At 36.5% G+C, this 25386-nt stretch overlaps 2 protein-coding genes across 5 annotated transcripts in view; one reads left to right on the top strand and one right to left on the bottom strand.

Annotated features, from left to right (window-relative positions):
- The window catches only part of pdgfab (platelet-derived growth factor alpha polypeptide b), a 679118-nt gene that overhangs the window by 90238 nt on the left and 563494 nt on the right, over positions 1–25386 (top strand). The gene's annotated exons all lie outside the window — the stretch shown is intronic.
- On the bottom strand, positions 12836–22781 carry kcnj2b (potassium inwardly rectifying channel subfamily J member 2b). 4 transcript variants are annotated; one of them, XR_015480470.1, is made up of 3 exons: positions 22471–22723; positions 16676–19508; positions 12836–16593 (listed from the first exon to the last, which is right to left on the bottom strand). XR_015480470.1 is itself a non-coding variant. In XM_087244006.1 (2 exons), the coding sequence occupies exon 2, from the start codon at positions 19266–19268 to the stop codon at positions 17946–17948; it is 1323 nt and encodes a 440-aa protein (XP_087100132.1). In that variant the 5' UTR covers positions 19269–19508; positions 22471–22781; the 3' UTR covers positions 12838–17945. The 4 variants fall into 4 exon arrangements, 2 of the variants coding, with proteins under 2 accessions (XP_087100132.1, XP_087100133.1); XR_015480471.1 differs by having other exon boundaries at positions 12844–14141; positions 15454–19508; XM_087244006.1 differs by having other exon boundaries at positions 12838–19508; positions 22471–22781.

Genomic DNA, 25386 nt, shown 5'->3' with positions numbered 1-25386 from the left:
GAGCTGTTATAATTAAGAGAGTGGTTTAAAGCCTGGCTGGTGGTATGCAGACGCCGACTGTAGTGTTGACAGCTTTCATGATGCCAATTGGCTGGACTCTGGAGTAAAGCTATCAGAAGATAACTATTAGAAAGCCAACTGGAGCACAGCAGTGCAAACGCAGCATACAGAAGCAGCTGCTGAGGTGATTATGGATGCTGGGCGGGTGCATGCTGGGAAACATAGACGCTCAAGTTACTGTATGTTTGCACTAGCTTATTACAGCGTGTATATTGTAAACTACAGTCAATCCTGTTAAAAAAGTGAAACAAAACAGTGGAAGATGCCATAGTAAATATTTAAAGTCCATGTGAAATCACGATATGATGTTTGTTTTGCTAGCGGACGTTGTTGTTGTTTAGGTGAACAATTTTTCCATGATTAATACATGTTTGTTTTTTAAGCTTTAATCAAAGACTGACTATTTTAAGTGATGGTTCTTGACGTCAGCCTGACGATTTCAGGTCCCATTAGTTTTTTTAGATGTAGTATAGTTATTTTTTCATATTTTTATGCTAGTGCACCAAAGCAGTGGCTAATTTGCGTTTAGAATAAATAAACATGTAAAGCTTGTAGTTTGTCACCTCCGCCTAAATTAGGGTGCCCTAACTCGGTCCTGGAGGGCCGGTGTCTTGCAGAGTTTCCAACTCCAATCAGACACACCTGAACCAACTAATCAAGCTTTTACTTGGTATACTAGAAACTTTCAGGCAGGTGTGTTGAAGGAAGTTGGAGCTAAAATATGCAGGATACTGGCTCTACAAACTGCAAGACGGTTGTATGAAGGGGTGTAACTTGTAGTATGTTTGAGGCGTAACTTAAAGTTATGGAGACCCACGTGTCAAAACTCTATTGTCGGCAAGATGGCACTGTACATCAGTTATTAACGTTTACACCTACTCCACATCTAAAACCAACCATCATAGTTAATAACGTCTCCATCAACCTCAATCCTAACCCCAGCCATCATAGTTATTACTAGCCTCTTTCACACATACAGATCTTTTCAGAAAATTATCGGCAATTTGTACAGTATGTGTGAACAGGCCCTTTTTGAAAATACCGGTAAGTTAGTTTCATCAATTTTCCGGAAAGAGAAGTTGTAACATTACTGGTAATTTGCCAGAGTGCTGCGCTGTATGAACGCAGACGCATTCACGTCTTCATGGTTTATGAAAATAAAAGCCTTTGAATATTTTTCCAGACATAGCTGCTAGATGTAAGTCAGATAATATTTTTATGCTCCTTATTGCCAACTGTGTTAAAAATTATCGATAAAAAGCTTATGATCAGCCGTTGTTTGTTTACCTTAAAGCTCTGACATGTGAGCACGTGAAGCAGCTGGTGAGCGCCAGCACAAACACATTATGTATATCTCGACATGCGAAAGTGTTCCTCTATATGTTTTCATATAATTTGTTCACTATACTCATCCGTCCACAGAGTTGGTACAAGTGCAGCCGTTTAGAGGTGATTTCTGGTTAATGATGTCAGATTTCAACTTTAGAATTTTGGAGTGGATGTGTGAACGGTCTTTTCCGGAAAAATTATGTAACGTCCTTGCCTGTGTGAACAGCGCTTTTTTTTTTTTTACTTACCGGTAATGTCGTTCCGGTAATTTTCCAGATATTTACCGGTATCACTGTGTGAAAGGGGCTAATGTCTACACCTTTCTCAAACCTAAACCCAATCCTCATTATTATTAATGTCTAAACCGTCCCCAAACCTTAACAGATTCCTCACTGTTATTAATGTCTATACCTACGCCTAACCCAACCATCACAGTTATTAACGTCTACACCTTCCCCAACCATCACAGTTTTTAAAGAACAGCCATGAGTTGTGGATGCTTTGATATTTGACGCGCTTGCCATTGTACTGTTACTTGCAACTACAGGGGTGCGACGCAGAGTAGGCTAACTGTCATGTCAAAATGGATGAAGAAGTCAGCGAGTGGAGTTGCCAAATGAATGAGTATATTATTATATCAAATTAATTGATTGTGGATAAATTTGGAGAAAACATGAAAGCATTTGATGAAAGTGTTCGCTGTTCCGCCATCTTGCTAACAACATCTCGGTGTGACATCTCACATGGAATCTTGATAACTGCAAGTTACGCCTCTCAAACTTCCAACAAGTTACACCCCTTCATGTTTATAAAAATAATAATAATCCCTTACATTTTTATAGCGCTCTTCTGGACACTCAAAGCGCTTTACACACAATGGGAGGGAATCTCCTCATCCACCACCAGTGTGCAGTATCCACCTGGACATCACACACCAGCTGATTGGTGGAAAGGAGACAGAGTGATGAAGCCAGTTACGATATAAGTAGGGTTAGGAGGCCATCATGGAAAGAGGCCAATGGGCAGATTTGGCCAGGATGTCAAGGTTAAACCTCTACTCTTTTTCGAAGAACATCCTGGGATTTTTAATGACCACAGAGAGTCAGGACCTCGGTTTAACGTCTCATCCGAAAGACGGCGCTCACTGAACAGTATAGAGTCCCTGTCACTATACTGGGGCATTAGGACCCACACAGACCACAGGTTGAGCACCCCCTGCTGGCCTCACTAACACCACTTCCAGCAGCAACCTAGCTTTCCCATGTGGTCTCCCATCCAGGTACTGACCGGGCACAGCCCTGCTTATGCCCCTGTCTTGCAGTCCGCAGACAGATACACTTGCCAACACGACCAAGTTTGGGCACCCCTCGCCTAAATGAATCAAAGGTTTAATTCATGTTACCTCATACTTCAGTATCTCATCAAATTGTGACCAATCAAATGCTCTCTAGTATCTGACATGCCCCGCCTCCTTCAAGATGCTTCCCATTTGATTCACTTGAGCTCAACCACTGAAACAAAACAAAGCACTATTGGCTGTTTTTTTAAAAAGAGGAGGAGCTACTTTATGTTCCACCTTCTCTTTGTGTTTTGGTTAACATTACGTCAAACATAGAATAAAAATGCAAATTTCAAAGCAATTCACAGGACCTGTAACCGCGCCCCTCTTATCGACAAGAGAATGATCCACAATACAAAGCCCCGCCCCTACTTAATCCTTTGTTGCACAAACTATAAAATAGAAATAGAAAAAATAAGCTTAGACGGGTCACTTTAGACCCATGTAGTGCATCAAAGGGTTAATATTCCGGTTAATTTTCATGTTCACATGGAATTTAAAATGGAAATTATATTGTCACTTGACTTCGCCATGTTGCATGTTGTTGCTTAAATGTATAAGCGGAGCACATTTTTTAGGTTGTGAGCCCCTAATAAATTCAGGGTACATTACCATGTGGTAGAGTACTACACATTTTAGGCAAATGCATTAGGTAATCCTGCCAATCTGCATGCAAAGCATACTGCATACTTTCAGTAATGTGATAGTCAAACTCGGTGTCGCTAGAGGTCATTAATGGAAACTGCTTTATGTAATCAGCGTTAGAGGGAATGTAATCTGTCAATACTGCTCTCTCAGGAAATGTCAGACTGTGCCTACATGTAAAAATACTACAGTAAAGTATGGTATACTGTATTATAGTATTTACAACACTTTGTTAATGAATTCTACAGTACACTGCATTATTAGCAATAGGGAACTGACTTGCTGTAATAAACACTGTAGTATGCTTTAGTTTTTACTATGAGAAATCATGCAGAATAATGTAATGTATAGTTGTGGAAATCTTAATACAGTATTATTGGGGCATTTGTTTATTACTGTAGATAGCAACTACAGAATTACTTCAACAATTGATCTAAATACTTTACTAAGGTATGCTTCAAAAACACTATTACCAAGCATTGCTATAGTATTTTTTTTGTGGGTGATGTTAACAGATATAATAATAGTTCCAACTCATTTTTGGTCCTATTCACCTTATTCTCCGCCGACGAGCGGGCGCTGCCATTTGAATCTTTTTGGCTTGAGACTTCCGGTCTCATTCACTTCCATTCATTTTTTGACGTTGAAAACTGCTCATTACGCTGCTTGATGTTGCAATTTGATATTTTCTTATTATATTATTCTACTTGGTCTGTATAGTCATGCAAACATTTGTTTGTAGAGCGAGTATTTTGAACGTTTTCTGCCGTTTATTATTCCTAGTCATTTCTCCCATAGGCGACTGAATCGGAAGTTCTAAGACAATCGCGAAAACAGGCGCACTTCCGCATTTTAGAATAAGGTCAATAGGTTAAAAGCATTGCTTTCTAATGGTTGCTTTCTAATGGTCGCTTTAGATGAGCTTGAGATCAAATTGGATTTTGGGAAAAATTCATAGCATTGTGTCATCAGGGTCATCTTTTAAATTGCTCTTTATTTTAAACAGAAGGAAGAACGAGACCCTTTGTAATTTTAATTTGTGTTGTTAGCTTGCACCTATTTTTAGATAGCTTGTTTTGTTGATTGATTATGCAAACTGTAATACTTTTCAATATTATTTTGCTACATTTTATTGTCATAATCATGAACACAATGTTTTTGTGCAATGCAGTTTTACTCTAGGCCAACTTGATTGTGCTTCTTGTTATTTGGCTTTGACGGTTCACAGTGATGGCTGAAAATTACCATAATAATAACAGAAATTTATGGTGAACTAAAAAAAGCACTGTTCACAGACAGCAAAATCAAAACAATTTGCTGGTAATGTTAAAACTTCACGGAAAATTGTTGGAACTTATTTTTGCCGATTTTATAAAGGCCATCAATGCTGTAACGTAACAAATGACAAACACTCAAATCACTGTAATTTAGTAGCTTTTCTCAGGAATTGTAATTCACTAAGTAGTTTTAAATATGTGTACTTCTACTTTCCCTTGAGTAAATTTTTTAGTGCTGTATCAGTACTTTTACTCCACTAGTACTTTCCTTCAACTTGCAGTCACTACTTTATTTTTTCTTGTCTATGGGGACGGATGTTTACTGTATGATAATCGAAATAGCCTTAAACACCCAGCAGGCACAAGATGTCAACATGACGTCAGATTAACGTTGTACCCCAAAGTCGTGGTGACTCTGCATTTTGTTTGGAAATGAAAATCAGTTTATTGTCAGAACGTAAAGTCAGGCCGGCGTCAATGTCCAATGTCCAACCTAAAATCAACGTCTGATTATGTTACAGCTTGACTTTTGTGTGGCCATTACCACTATGACGTCTATCAGATGTTGGATTTTGGTTGCCATACCTGACAAATAAATATCAGTATTTGACGTCAATATGAAGTTGGTTTAAGATGTTGGCTTTTAGTCACTTTCTTAGACAATCTAAAATCAACCAAATATCATCATCATCATTTGATATCGATATTGGACATCAAAATAACGTTGTCCCTAGACACTGGCTAGACATTGAAATTTTGTCACCTGACATCACAACCTAAATCTAACCTAATATTAACGTCTAATGACATTGTGTGCCTGCTGGGCAATACCTTAATGCACTACAGAATATTACATTTACACACATCCACAAATTACATGTAAATGCATCCGCTTTTTACAGTGTAATTCTCACCACTCTTGAGTACTTTTGAAAGGTCTAAATCTTTTTACTCATACTTCGAGTAATACTTACAACAGATACCTTTACTCGCACTACATTTTTAAGCAACTAATGGTACTTTTACTTAAGTACGATTTTTCAGTACTCTTTCTACCACTGGGCTCCATTGACTAGAACATTAACAGAAAACTTGTTTCTATTGTACAGTATGTGCTTTTACTGAACTCATTTGTTTCTATGAATTTAAAGTTATTTTTTCAATATATATATTTAGAAGCAGTGGCGCAGTAGGTAGTGCTGTTGCTTTACAGCAAGAAGGTCGCTGGGTCTAGCCTCGGCTCAGTTGGCGTTTCTGTGTGGAGTTTGCATGTTCTCCCTGCGTTCACGTGGGTTTCCGGGTGCTCCGGTTTCCCTCTACAGTCCAAAGACATGCGGTACAGGTGAATTGGGTAAGCTAAATTGTCCGTAGTGTATGAGTGTGAAAGAGTGTGTGTGTGGATGTTTCCCAGAGATGGGTTGTGGCTGGAAGGGCATCTGCTGCGTAAAAACGTGCTGGATAAGTTGGCGGTTCATTCTGCTGTGGCGACCGAGGATTAATAAAGGGACTAAGTCGAAAAGAAAACGAATGAATGAATATTTATAAGCAGAATTGCATGCAGAAAGGCTACATTAGTCATAATGCACTGCAGAAATTTATACCAATCAGTAAGCAGTCATCTTTGGCTCCGCCCAATTATAAGTAGCATCCACAAATAACGTAATTAATTTGGTCTCCTGTCCCAACTCAGACGATTTTATTTGGTTTTACCAATTTGGTTGTATAATTTCTCATTAAAACATTGTTTTCTACACATTTGTTTTTTGTGATTTTTTTTAATTTTACTTTAAATGTTATGATTCTTTGACAATAAAGGTATCATCAGGGTTGCCAAGTCCAATTTTTCAACCCAACTCAAATCTCTCTCAAAGAAAAATAGTAGCTATTTTTTCCCTTGTCCAATCAGAGTCCATTGTTGGATTTCCAGGTTTAATTTAAACTCCATCTTCTCTGAAATGTTGTACTACACATTCACTAATTTTCCTTCAGCTTAGTGTCTTATTTATCAGGGGTCCCTACAGCGGAATGAACCACCAACTATTCTTGCATATGATTTACACAGCGGATGCCTTTCCAACCACAACCAAGTAATGGGAATCACCCATACACTCTCACATTCATACATAATGGCCAATTTTGTTTAACCAATTCCCCTATAGTGCATGTCTTTGGACTGTGGGGGGAAGCAGAGCACCCGGAGAAAACCCATGCGAGAGAAAATGCTAACTCCACACAGAAATGCCAACTGATCCATGCCGGGACTCGAACCAGCGACCTTCTTGCTGTGAGGCAACAGTGCCAACGACTGAGCAAACAAGCCCCTCTACTACACATACATGTAGATAAAGCTATATATTAATTGTACAGAAACAACATGACCCTGGAAATACTGGTATCAGCTAACTTGGCATTCAAAAGACACCATAGAGTAAGAATAAAAGTTACACAAATACAAATAAAAGTCATTGATTTTTCCTGCACATGACAGCATATTGACCATTTCAAGATGACATACAGTATGTGTCGATGCATCTGGAGCGGTCAAAAGTGGCATCTATGTATATACATATCTACTGTATGGTTCTATTTACCAGCCAATGTCACTCCCTCCACATTTTTGTTTGCATACTCACTGTAAACAAAAACAACAACAAAAATCGAATAAATGATCGATTCAAATTCAAGGGTGTGAAACGTATTGACGCAAATTCTTAAAACTCTTCAGGCTTCAGCTGGAACCCATTGAATCTACTTGACTGCTCTGTGAAACTGTGCGTCATATAGTTTTCCCCTGGACAACACACTGTAGAGGGATAATCCTAATCTCGCAGACAGACTTTATTCATCAGAGATATCATTAGAGATTATTCTTATAAAAACTGTAGAGGCCACACCTGAACGGAAACAGCTGCTTCATATTACCTCGTGTACTTTATTGTGTAGCTTGGATTATGAAGGATTTTTAATCTTTTTTTTTTTTTAAAGGTGAGAGTGACTTTTCCTACAGACACATTGCACAGATATATACACTCAAAAATGACTTGTTCAAACTACTTATTTAAATATGAGTTGAATTAACACAATTATTTTTATTTAATAAAAGTTTTTTTGGTAACAGCTTAATTGTTTTATCTTCAATCCACTTAAATTTGTAAAAATTATTAAGTTAACTTAATCGATTTGTGTTGTGACAACATTAAGGAATTAACTTATTAGTTTTTACAAATTTCAGAGGATTGAAACAACATTTAGCAATATATATATATATATATATATATATATATATATATATATATATATATATTAGTGATGGGCCGTTATCGTTTCAAAGTTGGTTTGGGAGCTGAGTCTATGCTGCGCAAGCTATGATTTTTTTTTACCTTAATATTTTAGTGCGGATGTATACCTGACCGGTAAGCTGTCTAATAAAAAAGTGCCCTTCTGTATTCAATCTGCAGGATGCCTGACTTTAACTACAGTTCGGCAGTTTCACTTTAACTCATGAACGTTTTATTCATGCGCCTGTGACAAACTGGGGTATTAGACGCAAATAAGGAGTAAGGACTGGTGAGAGTGTTATGGAATATAATAATGCTCGCCAAATGGAAAGAAAAAAAACTTCCGCATTTCGCGATGTGTGTGTTTGTGTGTGTGTTTGTATGTGTGTATGCGTGTGTGTATGCAGTCCTTTACTGACAGCCGTGTATGTGGATCTTGTCGGAAAATATTACATGACGGTAATAGTTTGATTGCGTTGTTTACTTCAGTAATTCCATTTCTGTTTAGTTCAATGACTTTAGTCGGATTAAGGTCATCAAAAATCGCTGTTTATATGGTAGACTCTTAATCAGAGTATTTTTTATATCATTAAAATCGTATCAAAGTATTGTTGCCCATGTAAACATACTCAATGTTTGCCACACCGTCAGGGCTCTGTGAACTTGGCTTTGTGAAGCAGCATTTTCTTTATGTACGTACATCAAAAGCAAGTATGAAATCGCTGTTTGGAGCTTATGTAGGCCTACAGTTTAAAATTCATGTTTAACTGAATAAACAGTAAGTAAACACAAGTACATCTTATTGAACATCATTTATTTTCGTCACCAATTATCATAGTAGAACGGTTTCTCAAGCTGTTTGTGATGCATTTTAAAAACAGGAGATTAGCCCCTGCTCTAATGCGCCACCTGGCTTGAGAAACCCGTTCTGAAAGACTTATTATTTGGGTAGCACACATATTCTGAATTCAATTGAGCCATTTTAATCTAGAATAATTCAAAGATTAATTTCGAGATTAATCTAGATTAAAAAAATTATCTATCCCTACCTATAATATATATATATATATATATATATATATATATATATATATATATATATATATATATATATATATATATGAGCAAGATCATATGAGTAGTAGGGCGATATGACTGTATAGTGCCTTAGTGTCCCACCAGTCACGATATACAGCCACATCGTGTGATATTGCGTTTATACAACAGTTCGACAGCATAATCATGTATATAAAAAAAAAAATCAAACATGGAGAGTCTAAAAATCCTTTTTTAAGACAAACTATTTTCTTCCGCCATTCATTCACATCTGCAGCTGACGTCAGAACAGCAGACTAATTCACCAACGTTACTTTAGAGCTAGTATTTGAATGATTCTCTAAGGTAATGTCTAAAGTGATTACTAAACAGGTGATTTTTCTGACATTTAAGATTATAAGGCTGAACAGCATGAAATGCCATCAGTTTACAGAGATTTCCCAGTATTTCTCTGTTGCAATCGGACGATCACAATAATTAACCACAAAAAAAGCTAAACAGCACAAACACTACCAGATTACTGTTGTGTTTTTGGTAAGGAAAAACATTAAACACATGCAGGCATTTCTTCTTACTTTCTTTTTACTGAACTAGTCTGCAGTAGCAAAACAGAAAACAATTATGTTGCGTTCACACCAGACGCGGAAGAAACATTAAGTGCAAATGAACATGAATTACATGTTAAGCCAATGCAAAGACACAAATAGGCATGAAACGCACAAAATGCTCGAGTTGGAAAATCTGAACTTCAACAGACATTCGTGCAGTGTTAACCAATCAATAGCTTGCTCTTGTAGGGGCATGATTTTGACGTAGCACCTGTTGTTAGTGCTCGGGGGAAAGATCCTCCTGCTGACACCGACAACAGTTTATCAAACTGGGCTCAGCTCAGTCGGAAACACCAATGAAAGCTTCTATTATCCAGGTGTAGTTTCTTGAGGAGTTCATGAGCTCACAGAACTGTGTACACCTCTGAATGGACGTAGTGGACTCAGACACGGCTCCAAACCAATCAACGCTGTTTTTCAGCCTTCATAAAAACACATAAACACAGCTAGTCTCTTTATAAAATCAGAAAGCAAAGTCAGACCTTATTGTCCTAATTAAATAATTAAAAATCAAGGCATAATCATACTTTATTTTGGTATAATAAGCGTAGTCTAGAGGCCTGTAGCTTTCATGATTCCTTTCACATGTTGACTATTATATACAGTTAAAGTCTAAATTATTAGCCCCACTTTGATTTGTTTTCTTCATTAAATATTTCCCAAATGATGTTTAACAGAGCAAGAAAATTTTCACAGTATGTCTGATAATATGTTTTCTTTCAGAGAAAGTCTTATTTGTTTTATTTTGGCTAGAATAAAAGCAGTTTTATATTTTTTAAACACCATTTTAAGATCAAAATTATTAGCCCCTTTAAGCTATATTTTTTTCAATAGTCTATAGCACAAACCATCGTTATACAATAACTTGCCTAATTACCCTAACCTGCCTAGCTAACCTAATTAACCTAGTTAAGCCTTTAAATGTCACTTTAAGCTGTATATAAGTGTCTTGAAAAGTATCTAGTCAAATATTATTTACTGTCATCATGGCAAAAATAAAATAAATCAGTTATTAGAAATGAGTTATTAAAACTATTATCTTTAGAAACGTGTTGAAAAAAATCTCTCTATTAAACAGAAATTGGGGAAGAAAATAAACAGGGGGGTTTATAATTTAGTGGGGCTAATAATTCTGACTTCAACTGTATGCACATACCATTTTTAAAGTTATTTTTACTTAATAAGTAAGCATCAGAATAATGCCACAGAAGCTCTTTTCTTTCTCTCCTAGTAAAGAGGACATGTCATTGGATAATGTGGAAAAAGCCCTAAGGGTGAAATCAGACTTTCAGCAGAACAAAATCCAATCCTCTCATTGCATCTCCTGTGTCCAATCGATTCTCTGTTTACACAGACCAGGGCCATGGATTCAAATGAGTCAAGTCAGACAATCTTTGTCTGGATAATCTCAATGACAACTACATTTACAGTCTAAAAAAAAATGAATGAATGCCGTCTGCCTCTTTAAATGCACGGAGACACAGTGATGATGTCACACGGAATGGAAGGATTGCGTAATAGGTGTGATAACATACAATGTAATATAAAAAAAATACGTTGATTAAAAACAAAACATTTTTATGAGGTCGCAGAACTTATTCCAGACATACAGATTTGTGACCCTGCACCACATCTTTGAGTAAATAAATACTTTGTATGGGTCAAAAATATAGATTTTTGTTTAATGCCAAAAATCATTAAGATAGGAAGTAAAAAAAAAAACAAGGTCACACTATATTTTGATGATCCGTTTGTTGAATTTAAGCTACATTGCATCTAGACGCCTACTAATTCTCTAGATCAGTGGTTCTCAAACTGTGGTATGTGTACCACTAGTGGTACGCAGGCTTCCTTCTAGTGGTACATGGAGAAATTAAATATGTCATGTACATGCTAAAATTTACCAAAAATGATGAATATTATATGCCATAAATAACTTATAGCCTATATTTCTGAGGTAATCTGCCACATTTTTTTTAACTGTGCAGGGTTGTAGCTGCTTTACTAGACTACTGTACTTGGAGAGACAGTTTTTTTCTGAGGAGGTACTTGATGAAAAAAGTTTGAGAACCTCTGCTCTAGATTATAAGTAGTCTGTTAGATTGTGATTAGTGTTAGTGTAAATTGACATGTACTTGCTAAGTTTCCCCATAGTCAGTTAAATGTCTGAAGTACTGTTAAATGTCAGTATCAACAGATATTAAGCAGACAGTCTACAAACACTTAAATGGACCATCAAAATAAAGTGTTGCCAAAAACAACAAGACATCTACTGTAAACATACTGTATCATACCACATGACATGGCCACAGCCATGTCACCCTGCAGCCCAAGACCGGTTACTCACTGAAGCCAAGCAGGGCTGAGCCTGTTCAGTACCTGGATGGAGACCACTAGGGAACACTAGGTTGCTGTTGGAAGTGGTGTTAGTGAGGCCAGCAGGGGGCGCTCAACCTGTGGTCTGCGTGAGTCCTAATGCCCCAGTAAAAGTGAAGGGGACACTACACTGTCAGTGGGCACCGTCTTTCGGATGAGACGTTAAACCGAGGTCCTGACTCTCTGTGGTCATTAAAAATCCCAAGGCACTTCTCGTGAAAGAGCAGGGGTGTAACCCCGGTGTCCTGGCCAAAGTCCCTCTATCGGCCCTTACGATCATGGCCTCCCAATCATCCCCTCTCCACCGAACTGGCTCTATCACTGTCCCTCCACTCCACCAATAGCTGGTGTGTGGTGAGCGCACTGGCGCTGTTGTCCTGTGGCAGCCGTCGCATCATCCAAGTGGATGCTGCACACTGGTGGTGGTGTGGAGAGACCCCCCTCATGATTGTGAAGCGCTTTGGGTGTATTGCCATACACAATAAATGCGCTATATAAATACACATTACATTACATTACATTTTTACCATAAATATACTTTAAAAATAACAATTGCTTCTTTAAATATATAAAATTATATATTTTGTGAGTAATATGCATTGCTAAGCATCTAATTTGGACAAATTAAAAGTGATTTTCCCAATATATTGATTTTTAAACGCTCAGGTTTCAGATTTTTAAAAGGTTGTATCTCATTAAATTACTGTCCTACCATAAATCAGTGGAAAGTATAAGCATTTAAAATATTACAACTTCAAAGGATTTTATGGTCTAGGGTTGCATTTTAGGGTTTGAACACAGCACGTTTTTAAGATTAAATCCAATGTTTTAACAAGAGGACTTGATAAAAATCAGAAACAGCAGATGATATTGTTAATCAGACATCTTTATTATGATTTCTTTTGATAGCTACTGTCACAGTATTATATATAAAACCCCAGATCAGATATTAGTTCGCTACTGTTACTGGTTTTAAAAACCTGCCAGCATTACAAATCATTATTGCATGTTGTTTTTTTGTACATGTCATGCAAAACAGAATCATACTTGTTCTCCTTTGAACCCTTTATCAACATATTTATAATTTATAATCTTTCCTATGTAGCAGCAGATAAGTAACATTCATGTCATCATTCTTAAATATTAATATTCACGTCTTCAGTCACTGAAGCTATATATTGCACATAAACTGCTGTGAACACGACATTCTTTACATATTATTCAAAGATTTGCTGTAATATATATATTTATTTATTTATATACATGCCAAATATACCAATTTTTATCCAAACCCTGAGATTAAGTGTGCTTTGTCAAGCCTTTGGGCTGGGATCACAGAAAAAAAAAATGCAGTGAGGAGCTTTTCGTTCACTAAATGCCCATAAATAAGTGCCCTAGATTAGCATACACTGTCATTAAAAAGGTATGGCTAATCTTCAATACTGATATTGTAGTGCATTTAACCAATCAAGTATGCATCAACATATTTCTTGTATTTCTACAAAGATGGTAAAAGAAGAGGTGTGTTAGGAGACCAGCTCATTACTAGTTCATTATCATGAAGTACAGTTTTTATACCATCAGTGAACGCACAGCATTCACACACGCAAAAACAACCACCATAAAACCTCTACTGTCAATGACAATCTTTAAATATGGAAGAAATATTGGTAACACTTACCAATAACTGTACGCAAATAATGATTTGTTAATATGTAAATTAAACGTTTCTATATTATGGACTATTGATAATTAATGTGCTTATCATGAACTTTACCTACAACATGCGTCACATGAGTTCATGTGTGAACAACGGCTACCTTAAGTACAATTGTTTGTTAGTTAATGTATTAATTACGACATTAGTTCAAGCTTAATTTAACCATCATGACTTCATGATATGTTAATGTATAATTATATCATGACTTTACTTGGAGGGGCACATCATCTTAAACTCATCCCTAACTACTCATTATTCATGGCCGTCAAGAGCGTTTACACTGAATAACAACAGAAAAAAAGTGTTCTGTCAACTTTAACATGAACAGCTTAAACACAAGAGTTCATGAGTAGTTAAGGATGAGTTAATGCACTGCAAAAAAAATTATTTTCTTACTTAGATTTTTTTCGTCTTGTCCAAATATCTAAAAGTTCTTAAATCAAGAAGCATTTTCTAGACAAGCAAAACATTGTTTTGTTTTAAGAAATAAAATCGAAACAAAATCGAAAAACAAGATTATTTTGCTTACCCCATTGGCAGATTATTTTGCTTGATTTGAGGAAAAACTCACTTTACTTTGGCATATTATTTCTTAAAACAAGACCATATGTTTTGCTTGTCTAGAAAATGCTTCTTGATTTAAGAATTTGTAGATATTTGGCCTAGAAACATGACAAAAAAAATCTAAGTAAGAAACGCATTTTTTGCAGTGTGATGATGCGCCCCTCCAAGTAAAGTCATTACATAATTATACATTAACAGCTCATGAGTTCATGTTGGTTACACTTAGCTTAAACTCAAATGTTAATGAATGCATTAATTAACAACATGTACTAACAAGCAGAGATGTATAGTAACAAAGTAGAACTACTTCACTAATGTACTTAAGTACTAAAAGGCTGCATCTGTGCTCTACTGGAGTATTGTTTTTTTCTCCTACTTCCACTTTTACTTCAGTACATATTTTCGATGAGTTTAATAGTTTATTCCGGTAGATTTGTTATGTGCTGCATAGTTACTCGTTACTAGGGGTGTCGAAATTATTGATATCGGTTCAGTGATAGATCATAAGCGGTTATTACGAACTGACGTCATCTATCTCCTGTGCGCAATGTCGCAGTAGGATACTATGGCGACAGAGGCGAGGGCGAGTAAATAACGATCCTACTACTTAAAAGGTAGATAATTGTGCACAATTCTATTGCTTGTGAGTTTGCTGGACAGTCTTTCACTGACAATCACAGCACATGAGCCACTTTTTCACTACTACGTAGAAATGCTGTAAAACTCTATCTTTACCTCTCTCTCACTTCGGACATTTGACCCGCTGAAGTGTTTGTTTAGAACTTTCGTTTACATCGTTTACAACCGGTAATTTGCGATCCGATAATGGGTTTCAATAGTGTTTTGTGTGGATTACGGAGTGTTTTCGTGACACACAACTTTGAAAGGTGTGTGATAAAGCTGTTATAATCTGTCATATCTGTGGTTCAAGCACGAGAAAAAAATGTTTTACTAGTTCATATAAATTGTAAGCCATATTTATTTTCGTTCTGCTTAATTAAGTGCCCCAAAGATATTTAAAATAAACAGAACAAAATGATGCCCTTTGACTGCTTTCTTTAATAACTACATTACACAATACTTGTACTTTTACTTTCAGTACTTGAGTAGTAAATTTTGAAATAAACTACTTGCAATACTTATGTTAAAAAAATGTTGAATATTTTAGTACTTTCAGTTAAGTATGGTGTTAGAAGAGCACTTCTACTTCGACTCAAGTCACTTTTTGATTGAGCACTTGTACTTTCACTTAAGTCTGGGTCTTTTGTACTTTATACATCTCTGCTAACAAGGTAGCCGTTAATCACACATGAGCTCTTGTGAAATATGTAATTAATGTTAGTTAATGATTAGCACGCACCTTACTCATGATTAATTCTTAAAAAGGTAATGCTTAGTTTACATATTACATATTAGTTTACATATTAATACATCATTATTCATGTACTGTTACTTAAAAGTGTTACCGAAATATAAATACTAGGCTTTTAACCCAATCTTGATCCTGACTTCAATGCACTATTACTGTAAATGCTTAAAATGTTGCTCCTTTATAAACTGTAAAATAAATAGAGGTTGTATTAACATTTTAAGTTCAAATTAACCTTACAAGTAATTTTAACTTACATTAAACTGGCATAAAACAAAATGTATGACTTCAAAAGATAAGTTGAAGCTTATTTTAATAAGTTAAATTAACAGAAGAAAAAGCATATATTGTCATGACTTACTGTTCATGTATATTTTTACAGTGTAGGTTTAACAGTTCAAAAGAAAATATTTAGTTTTCATCCACACTAAAGCTTTCACTGCACTGCCTTTGCTTTTGAAGACAAACATGGCTTCCTTATGACACTGGGTTTTGCATGGTAGCAAGATATTATCCTGAATGTACGATTAAAAGACTGTGAGCAAGGGCTGTGGGACAAAATAGTCTAAATCTCTCCTGAAAAATCATTGTTAATTAAGTTATAGCTCCGCTCCAAAACCTAGTGAGCTACATACTGTGCTACAAGACAGCATCAAAGACCAGTTGTAGCTATGAAGCTGTTTTCAAAGTAGTTAGCAGTATGCTAATTACTAATTTACCCAACCCTATATTGGCCCGGGCTTGTATCATGAAGCCGGATTAGCTGGCTAACTAGCTAAATTTTACCAATCAAGGATATGGGCACCATGAAAGTAGCTCAGCTTTAATAAATTCTGGGGCCTGCACCATGAAGCCAGATGGACTGGGTAACCAGCTAAGTTAAGTTTAATTTGCACCAATTCTGGGTTACAGGCACCACAAATGTAGCTTCTTTTTGCCATGTCCTTTCTGATGCTATTCTACACGGCTAACCTGTCCCAATGCAGGTTTTGTTTTGGTTAGAGATCAGATCAGAAATTGAGATTCATCTAATCATCTCTGTGCAAAGTGTCACATATCTGATGTAATTAAGATTCTCCTCCGGGGCTCTGTACCATAAAGTCAGATTAGCTAGCTAGCCGGTTAAGTCACAGTTTATTTGCACAAATTCAAGGTTTTAGGTCTTGAAGGTGGCTCAGCTTTAATCGCTCTTTGCTACCATGGTATCTTAAGCTGCACTGCTAACCTGCTCTAGTGCAGGATGTGTTCTGGTTTAGAGATCATAAACTCGAGATAGATTTAATTAAACTCTATAAACATTTACAGATATCCAGCTGCAATATAAAGCATAACTTTTTAAATCTGGAGATAAAACGTTAAAGAAGATTACATATTCACTTAGATTTTCTGTATACCCTGGTGTACATAACATTGTTACAAACAAACTTTTTTGCACTAATAATGCAAGCCGTTTCTTCTTTCAGCTATTGTGTTTCATGAAAAGTTCTTTTCACCTTGTGGTGATTTGTGAATCAATCGCAGTATTATGTCTCAAGGCATGCCATTTTGGCTGTTTGCTACTTTACACCTTAAACTCAGAAATAGCGCCTGAGTTAACAGAGACAGTTAATGATCAGCATTCTGGTACCAACAAACCCTGATTGCACTAGTTTGGTTCTCAAAACTTATCCTGTAACCCCGAGTTTGTTCAGCCACCATCATGGTACATCATGGTACATGATACCCTGGGGTATTCATAATAGAGAGCACAATCCTAGAATACATTAAATCTGTCATTAAAAGGACAGTTCACCCCAAAATATATACTTATTCTTCTTTTGTATTCAACAGAGCAGTTTAAAAAAGTAAATGCTGGCAGGACTTTTTAGCTGAACTGTCCTTTTAATGCCATGCATTTCCACATTATGCCTTTCAGAGTATTTCATTTTATCTTAGCGACATGCAAATGTAAAGCTGTACTGAGAATAACTTTAAATATTGTTTTGTGTCATGTTCGACATTGAGCTGATGTGATTGATTTGTTTTGCTTACTTGGTATGGAGCAGAGCGTAAATATTCTACAGGGACTGCATATGTGCTTGCATGTATATTATAACTTGATTGTGTCGAGAGTGTCTGAACAGATCTGAATGTTAATATCTGTTGATCTGTCTTCTTAGACAACACACAACAATGAATGTTACAAGACATCTGCAACCCAAACTTTTGGGCTCCTCTCAAACCAATGGCAACATTTTGCTCTCAAATCAGCAGCAAATGAGCCTTTTCTCAGGCTTTGCCATTGTATGCTGTACACAAACATCACCACAAAGACAGAACATTGCTCAGATCTCAGGCTGTTGTCTTAAAGGTTTGAGCTGTAGTGGTAAAGTGTCCTGACTAGAAGCTGTGCTTTTGACATCGTCCATATTGGATCCCTCTAAAACCACACTGTCCCTCCTGATGTTAATCTGCTCATCATCATCGTCATCATCATCATCCTCCGTTTCCTCTTTATCCATGAAAGCGACTTCATTCTCGTAACAAAAAGAGTTTGAATTAGACATTATGTACGTCTTCTCTGCCAAATCTCGAGCGCTGCATTGAGGTGTGTTGGGAACCTCGTAGGTGTTTTCGAAGTGCGAGTAGTCCACCTTGTAATGATTCTTCTCCTCAAAAAGGACCGGCTCAAAGCGATGGCCCCACAGGATTTCGCTAGTCACGTAAGAGCTTCGACACTGAGTGGTCATGGCTGTAGCTTCCACCATGCCCTCCAAAATCACCACTATTTCCAGCTCGGAACTTTCCAGTTCCTGTTTGCTCATGTCATAGAATGGACTGTCCTCGTCAATCTCATGGACGATGGTGATGGGGGACACTAAAAATATACGGTCAATACCAGTGTCGAATCCGACATCAATGTCTAACTGATCCAGAGGGATGAATTCGCCCTCAGCTGTGGTGCGGGATTTGAGCAGCTGAGCGCGGACGTGTGCCTCCACCAGGTGACTTTTGCGGAGGTTCCCGACTCTCCACATTAGGCACAGTTTACCGTCCCTCATTGCGATTGTTGCATATTGACTGAACACTAGGGTTTCATTTCGTTTTTTAGGCTTGGCCATCTTAGCCATGACCGCACCAATGATGAATGCATCAATGATGCATCCCAGGATGCTCTGAAAAACCACCATGAACACAGCAATGGGGCAGTCCTCCGTCACATAGCGGTAGCCATATCCAATAGTCGTTTGTGTTTCTACCGAAAACAGGAAAGCCGCAGTAAAACTGTCAACATTCGAAATGCATATCTGCACTTGATTATCCAAGTCGCCAGATGTATATGCAACGAGCCAGAATATAAGTCCAAAAATAAGCCAAGACAATAGGAAGGACAGGAAAAAAAGGACCATCATCCAACGCCAGCGAATGTCAACGCATGTTGTGAAGATATCAGCTAGGTATCGCTGACCTTTTTCGCTCATGTTGATGAACTGTACATTGCAGCGTCCATCCTTGTTGACGAATCGGTTTTGCGTTTGCTGTTGCTCGTGATCTGTGGTGCTCACTTTTCCATTGCCGTAGCCGTTTTGAATAGCAATGGGGGACAACTTCATCCCACCTTCTTCTGAGGAAACTATGCTGTATCGGTGGGCTCTCACGCTTCCCATCGCTTCCGTATGAGGGGGCTGAGCCTCGTCTGCTTTAGACAACAGTCTGAGTTTCTGGAGGACGCGTTGAAGAGACACTTTCGACTTCTCACATGGACCAACACGCAAACAAAATCCTTTATTTCCTGGAAAGCGAACAAGTAATTTGAAGGTCGCTCCAAAGAAACTGTGTTATCGCCTGGGGAACGAGGATCAGTCCTCTTCCAGGAATTGATTGGACTTCATTGGCAATGCAGGACTCTGTGAATAACACATAGGCAGAGTATGAGGGCAAAACAAAGTGTAATAAATGAAGAAACCGTTCAACAACCAATTCAGTTACACATTAAAATTGTTCTTTCGGGACTTTTAGAATAGTAGATTTTATTTCCATGCACTAAAACGGGTAGTTTATCAAAAAATGAAAGTTTACTCATTATTTATTTATCCTCAACTGGTTTCAAACCTTTATTAGATTCCTTCTTCTGTTGAACACAAAAGAATTTATTTTAATCAACATTGGAAAAACAGGTACTATTAAGTACCTGTAAGTCAATAGCTATGTTTCCATCCAAAAATGTGAAATAACTTTATGCACAAAACTGGATTATCGTATAAAAGGTGTGCGAATACAGCAGTGTTGACATCCAACGAGTCAAGTGAACAAAATCGTCACTTCCTGATTAACTGGCACCAAATATCAACAGTAAGAACAGAATTAACTGAGGTAGGAGAAGCTGCTTGAATCTTTTCTTCATTTAATTAATGACTTGCGCCTCAGAAGGCAATCCGGACATGCAGTGAACATGCATTGGTATTTGAAGGCGTCAGACGCAGAGCACAGACGCTCTTGATTCTGGAGGTCATCGATTATATAATAACACTAATACGGAAACGGTTAAGGTGTTTTAGATTGACCAAAACAACATTTCAGATGTTTTACAGTGTGCTCAACTTGCTGGTTTATCCATCGCATTATGTCTTATAACAAAATCACATGACCTTTTTTAATGCGCATGCTGGAGTTTGTTCGGTAAAAGTGTTTCCATCACCGTTTATGCACATCTTTTCCTATCAAATAAAAAGTTTATCCTACAAGTTTTTTATACGCATTTTCTAAATTTTATGCGCGTCTTGGCGTTTCCATCAACTGTTTTTTTTATGCCCGTATCCAAAATGCGCATAAAAATAGAAGGATGGAAACTTAGCTAATAACTACCGGTTGCAGTCTTTCTTCAAAAGAAACTCAAACAGATCTGAAGCAGGGCAAGTTAATGTTTACTGAATTTTATTTTTGGTGAACTATCCCTTTTTGTTCGACATTACCATCAATAATAAGTAGCTGACATGTCTCTAATCGAGAAACACAAATGTACAGACTAAAGGCGCATATTAATACATTTTAAAATACAAATATTCCATGAAGCCTCTCAATAGGTCTGAGCTCATAAAAACAGCATGCACATTAATCATATTAAAACACAATAATGTTGAAATGTGATGTTTTAGTCAATTCTAGGTAAATATGAGGTCTTAAAAATGACACAGGTTCCTAAATTATTGAATGCTAAATTTTGAGTTAAGCAGGGGCAGCACGGTGGCGCAGTGGGTAGAACAATCGCCTCACAGCAAGAAAATTGCTGGTTCGAGTCTCGGCTGGGTCAGTTGACAGTTCTGTGTGGAGTTTGCATGTTCTCCCCATGTTGGCATGGGTTTCCTCTGGGTACTCCGGTTTCCCCCACAAGTCTACATGCGGTATGGGTGAATTGGGTAAGCTAAATTGTTCATAGTAAATAAGTGTGTATGGATGTTTCCCAGTGATGGGCTGCAGCTGGAAGGGCATCCGCTGTGTAAAACATATGCTGGATAAGTTGGTGGTTCATTCCACTGTGGCGACCCCAGATTAATAAAGGGACTAAGTTGAAAAGGAAATGAATGAATGTATTTGAGTTAAGCATGTCACCGCTAGGCATGGGCCGGTATAATTCTGACGGTATGATAACCTTGGATAAAAATATTACTATTAGATGGTATTGTGATTACTGCTCTAAAATATATTCTTTTTAACCATCTGGGTAAAAAACTAAAACTTTTTTGTTTTGAGAAACATTTAAAATATTTTGGAGCAGTAAATATGTCAGGCTGAATAATGAAAATTTATCTTTGACTTCTGCGGTCTTAATTTGTTTAAAAAACCCAGATTTCTTTACTATTTAAAATTGTATTTTAGGAGATATTTTCTACTGGAGATACTGTTTTCCTTAAAAAATAACAAAACAAAATGCAAATAAAAATCCCTTAGGAACGATATAGCAGGAAATTTTGGCGGTTTTAAAAACCTTGACTTTTACAAACTGCGGTATACCTTGAAAACGGTTATCGTCCCTCCCATGTCACTGCAGGACAGAGAGGGCAATAATAGCATTAAAGCTAACGATTAGCATTTGACCTTCAAGCCCTTCAATGTAATTTGCATCATCTACATAAATCCAAAACAATGCTGCAAATACCCAAATAAAGAGTTAATGAGCAAGTGAGCCAATAAAAGATAAGACATTCAGACAACAAAGTTCAAATCCTATTGTTCTAGAAAACAAATCATAATAAAAAAAACACCTGTTCCACAAACAGTGCTTTAACGAATTAAATTAGCTTTTGTGCTGACATTAAACACTGTCAACCGATGTAAAAAAAATTATTTTACTTGTTACATTATTGTACGTCTGCTTTTTTGTTTTAGTCAGGCATAACAAAACTATAGGCAGATGGAAACACATTACATAAATACACAACATTTTTTTCTTCTCCCATCAGATCAATACAGTGTGATCTGTTGACAGACTGTTTCCAAGCCAATGAACTGTATACTCGACCACATATTATAATAATCTATTAAATACATAAATATGTGATGAACAAATGTATAACTATAAATAAAATGGCCACAAAGTAATATACTAGACCATAGAAGTTTGCTGCATTGTATAAAGACTATCTAGCAGCAAGAGTATAAATAGGCAAAGTAGATTTTTTTATTTCTTTTTTTGATTTAGAACAATAGTTTGACAACAGAATCCATCCCATGCTAATGATTTTTACTAAAAGTGCAGTCTAAAAGTTTACTTCACAAGCTCTACAAAAGTGTCATCTCTAATGACTGAAATGACAGCTGAAGCTGCTGATAGACAAAGATATCGCCTCACAACAAAAGTAAAAAGCTCACCTGCTCGAGTTCGGGAGGTTTAGATTAGCACATTTCTGCAGATATAAGCTGTTGTTGATGTTATCCGGCGCGACAGATCGGGCAAACACAAAAGGACTTGATGCTGGTTTCGATCATCTCGCTCAGTGTTGGTCAAAGCTCAAGCCGATCGAAGAATAGTTTTAAAAAGCCTGTTAATCTCCGCCCAGAGCTGCGGGGTCAAAACAGTCAGCCGCGCGATTACAGCATCTCTCCCTCTCTCTCACTGTATGATGCCGCGGTGATAATAACATGATGTAATAAACAATAATTGCTCAGCAACTGATTTGAATACCATATCTTTTCGCGCTTTTTTAAAAATTATGGAACGTCAACTCTTTTTGTGACGTGCATTGTTAACAACATTCTTTTTTTTAGAACCCTATGCTTTTTTTTACTATTGTGTGAAAGGGAATATACAATCACAGTACATTATAAAGAAGATGGAAAGACAAAAGAAAACATTTTAGGAAAAGAAAACAACAAGAAAAACAAACAAACAGAAAGGGTATATATAAAGAAATTATAAATGATAGATTATATATTTTAACAATTTCTGTTGTTTTAAAGCCTTTTTTAATAGTTAGAGATTTTCATAAAGACTTTTCTTTACTATGGATTTTTTTTTTTTCAATTATAAAACAGAAGTAATACTGCATTTCAGTTAGCAAAACATTAAAAAAGGTTTTTGGTTTGAAAATGAACATTTATGTACATAAAATGTTGTTAATAAGATAAGAAGATGTGAAGAGTTTAGATGCAAAACCCTCTAAAAGCTGTCTGATATTTTCTTCTAAAATTAGCATTTTCTCCGACTACAGTGTGTAGGCTCAGTAATTTTACTTTTATAGTGACAAATAAGTAATTTACATTGCCTTTAAAGTAAAATAACTGAACATAATTATAGGAGGCTGACAAAAATGATCATTTTAGGAGAACATTTTAGATGGCATTTAGAGGTTTTTGCATCTGAACTCTTCATCTTTTCTTTTTATGAAAAGCTTCTGTTTTATAATTGCCAAAAAAATAATAATAAATAAAAAAAATTAATTCCCGTAAAGAAAAGTCTTTATCAACATTCTCACTAATAGCAAAATCTTTTCAAAGCAAATTAGAACAACTGCATTGCCAAAATAAGTGAACTAGGGACTCAGGGTGTTGCTTACAAAATGAAAAATTATTATCAATATCTTTTTTATATCTTACTAAGAGAGTATTCACTGGTGTACGATGAATAATTCTAGATGAAACTTATTTAATCTTATTTGTAATTAAGTAGCTTTTTGGGATGAGCCATATTTTTCTCCAATCAATATCAGAAACAAAATAATTCCAATATCAGTAACATTTGGAACTGATACAAGTAATAAATAAAGAGTGTGTTGATATGTTTGAAGAAGTTGCAGAGAAACAACATTTTCCTAGTAAAAGGGTCTAAAAGAGTATGACATTAAATACAACAGCAAATTCTTTAGGGGGGATGGGAATATTGAATCAATTAAGAAATTCTTTATAATTTAATAAATGGCCATTTGAATTAAATAATTACTAACAAGACAACAAACAAGCAGAATTTTTGCTTTAACCCAGCGTTGAAAGAAAAGAGATTTGTTTGTATACAATATTTTTTGTTATTCCAAATAAAATATTTGTGAGAAGAGAAGTTGTGCTTGTATTAGTGACCAGGCAAGAAGAAATTTCTTACGAAATTGAGATAATTTAGCTGGTACCAGACGCTGTACAGTACACAATGCGAGTCATTTCCAATTTCTATCAGCCCACAAACATTTAAAAATAAAACGATGTGGTATGTCAAAAAGACATCCAGTAAACTTTGTTTTTTCATGTGGAAAGACACTACACAAAGGGAAGGAAGTGCAGTAACTTTTGAAATTTACAAAGATAACTACCTAGCATAAAAAATAAACTTGCTAAAGGGATAGTTCACTCAATAAATTAAATTTTGTCATCATTTACTCAACTTTTACTTATCACAAAGCTGTCTGAGATTTCATCGTCAGTTGAACACTCATAGGAAACAGGGATAGGCCTAGTCCCTTTATTCATTCGGGGTAGCCAAAGCGGAATGAACCACTTATCCAGCATGTGTTTTACACAGCGGATGCCCTTCCACCTGCAATCTAGTATTGGGAAACATCCATACACTCATTCACACACACACACACACACACACACACACACACACACACACACACACACACACACACACACACACACACACACACACACACACACACACACACACACACACACACACACACACACACACACACACACACACACACACAGCCAATTTAGTTTATCCAATTCACCTATAGCGCATTGAACTGGGGGAAACTGCACCTAGAGGAAACTCACGCCAACATGGAGAGAACATGCAAACTCCACACAGAAATGCCAATTGATCCAGCCAGGACTCAAACCAGCAACCTTCTTGCTGTGAGGCAACAGTGCTAACCACTGAGCCAGTGTTGACCATTAAAAAAGATATAGTGAAAATTGTTGGAAGCACTGGGCGCCTTACTGTAATAGTTTTTCCTACTGTGGATGTCAATAGTTTCTGGCTTCCAACAATTTTCCTGAATATCTTCTTTTGGGTTTAGCAGAACATTTTATAGGAAGTAAATGGTAAACTAATGGGTGTACTACCCCGTTAACTGTATAAAGTTTTTGCTAGGAACTTTGTTTTGTAAATTATATTCACACTGCTACAGTATAAAGAAATTCTGGAAGGATTTGACTATATAAACACTGATGCTGTTTTTTGTTTTTTTAATTTTAAGATTTTGAATGAAGCTTAAAATTTTGGTTATTAAAAAAGGATATAAATAGATGTAGTGTGTGTGAAAGCATCAATTTGCTGAGGCAAATAAGGCA

This window comes from Danio rerio, chromosome 3 (genome assembly GCF_052040795.2).
Source record: "Danio rerio strain M-AB ecotype USA chromosome 3, GRCz13ab, whole genome shotgun sequence".
Classification (NCBI taxonomy): domain Eukaryota; kingdom Metazoa; phylum Chordata; class Actinopteri; order Cypriniformes; family Danionidae; genus Danio; species Danio rerio.
This window is presented reverse-complemented; position numbering and strand designations above follow the sequence as displayed.

Bases quoted from the DNA above. Each gene is read 5' to 3' on its own strand.
- kcnj2b (XM_087244006.1), bottom strand. From the start codon at position 19,268: ATGGGAAGCGTGAGAGCCCACCGATACAGCATAGTTTCCTCAGAAGAA.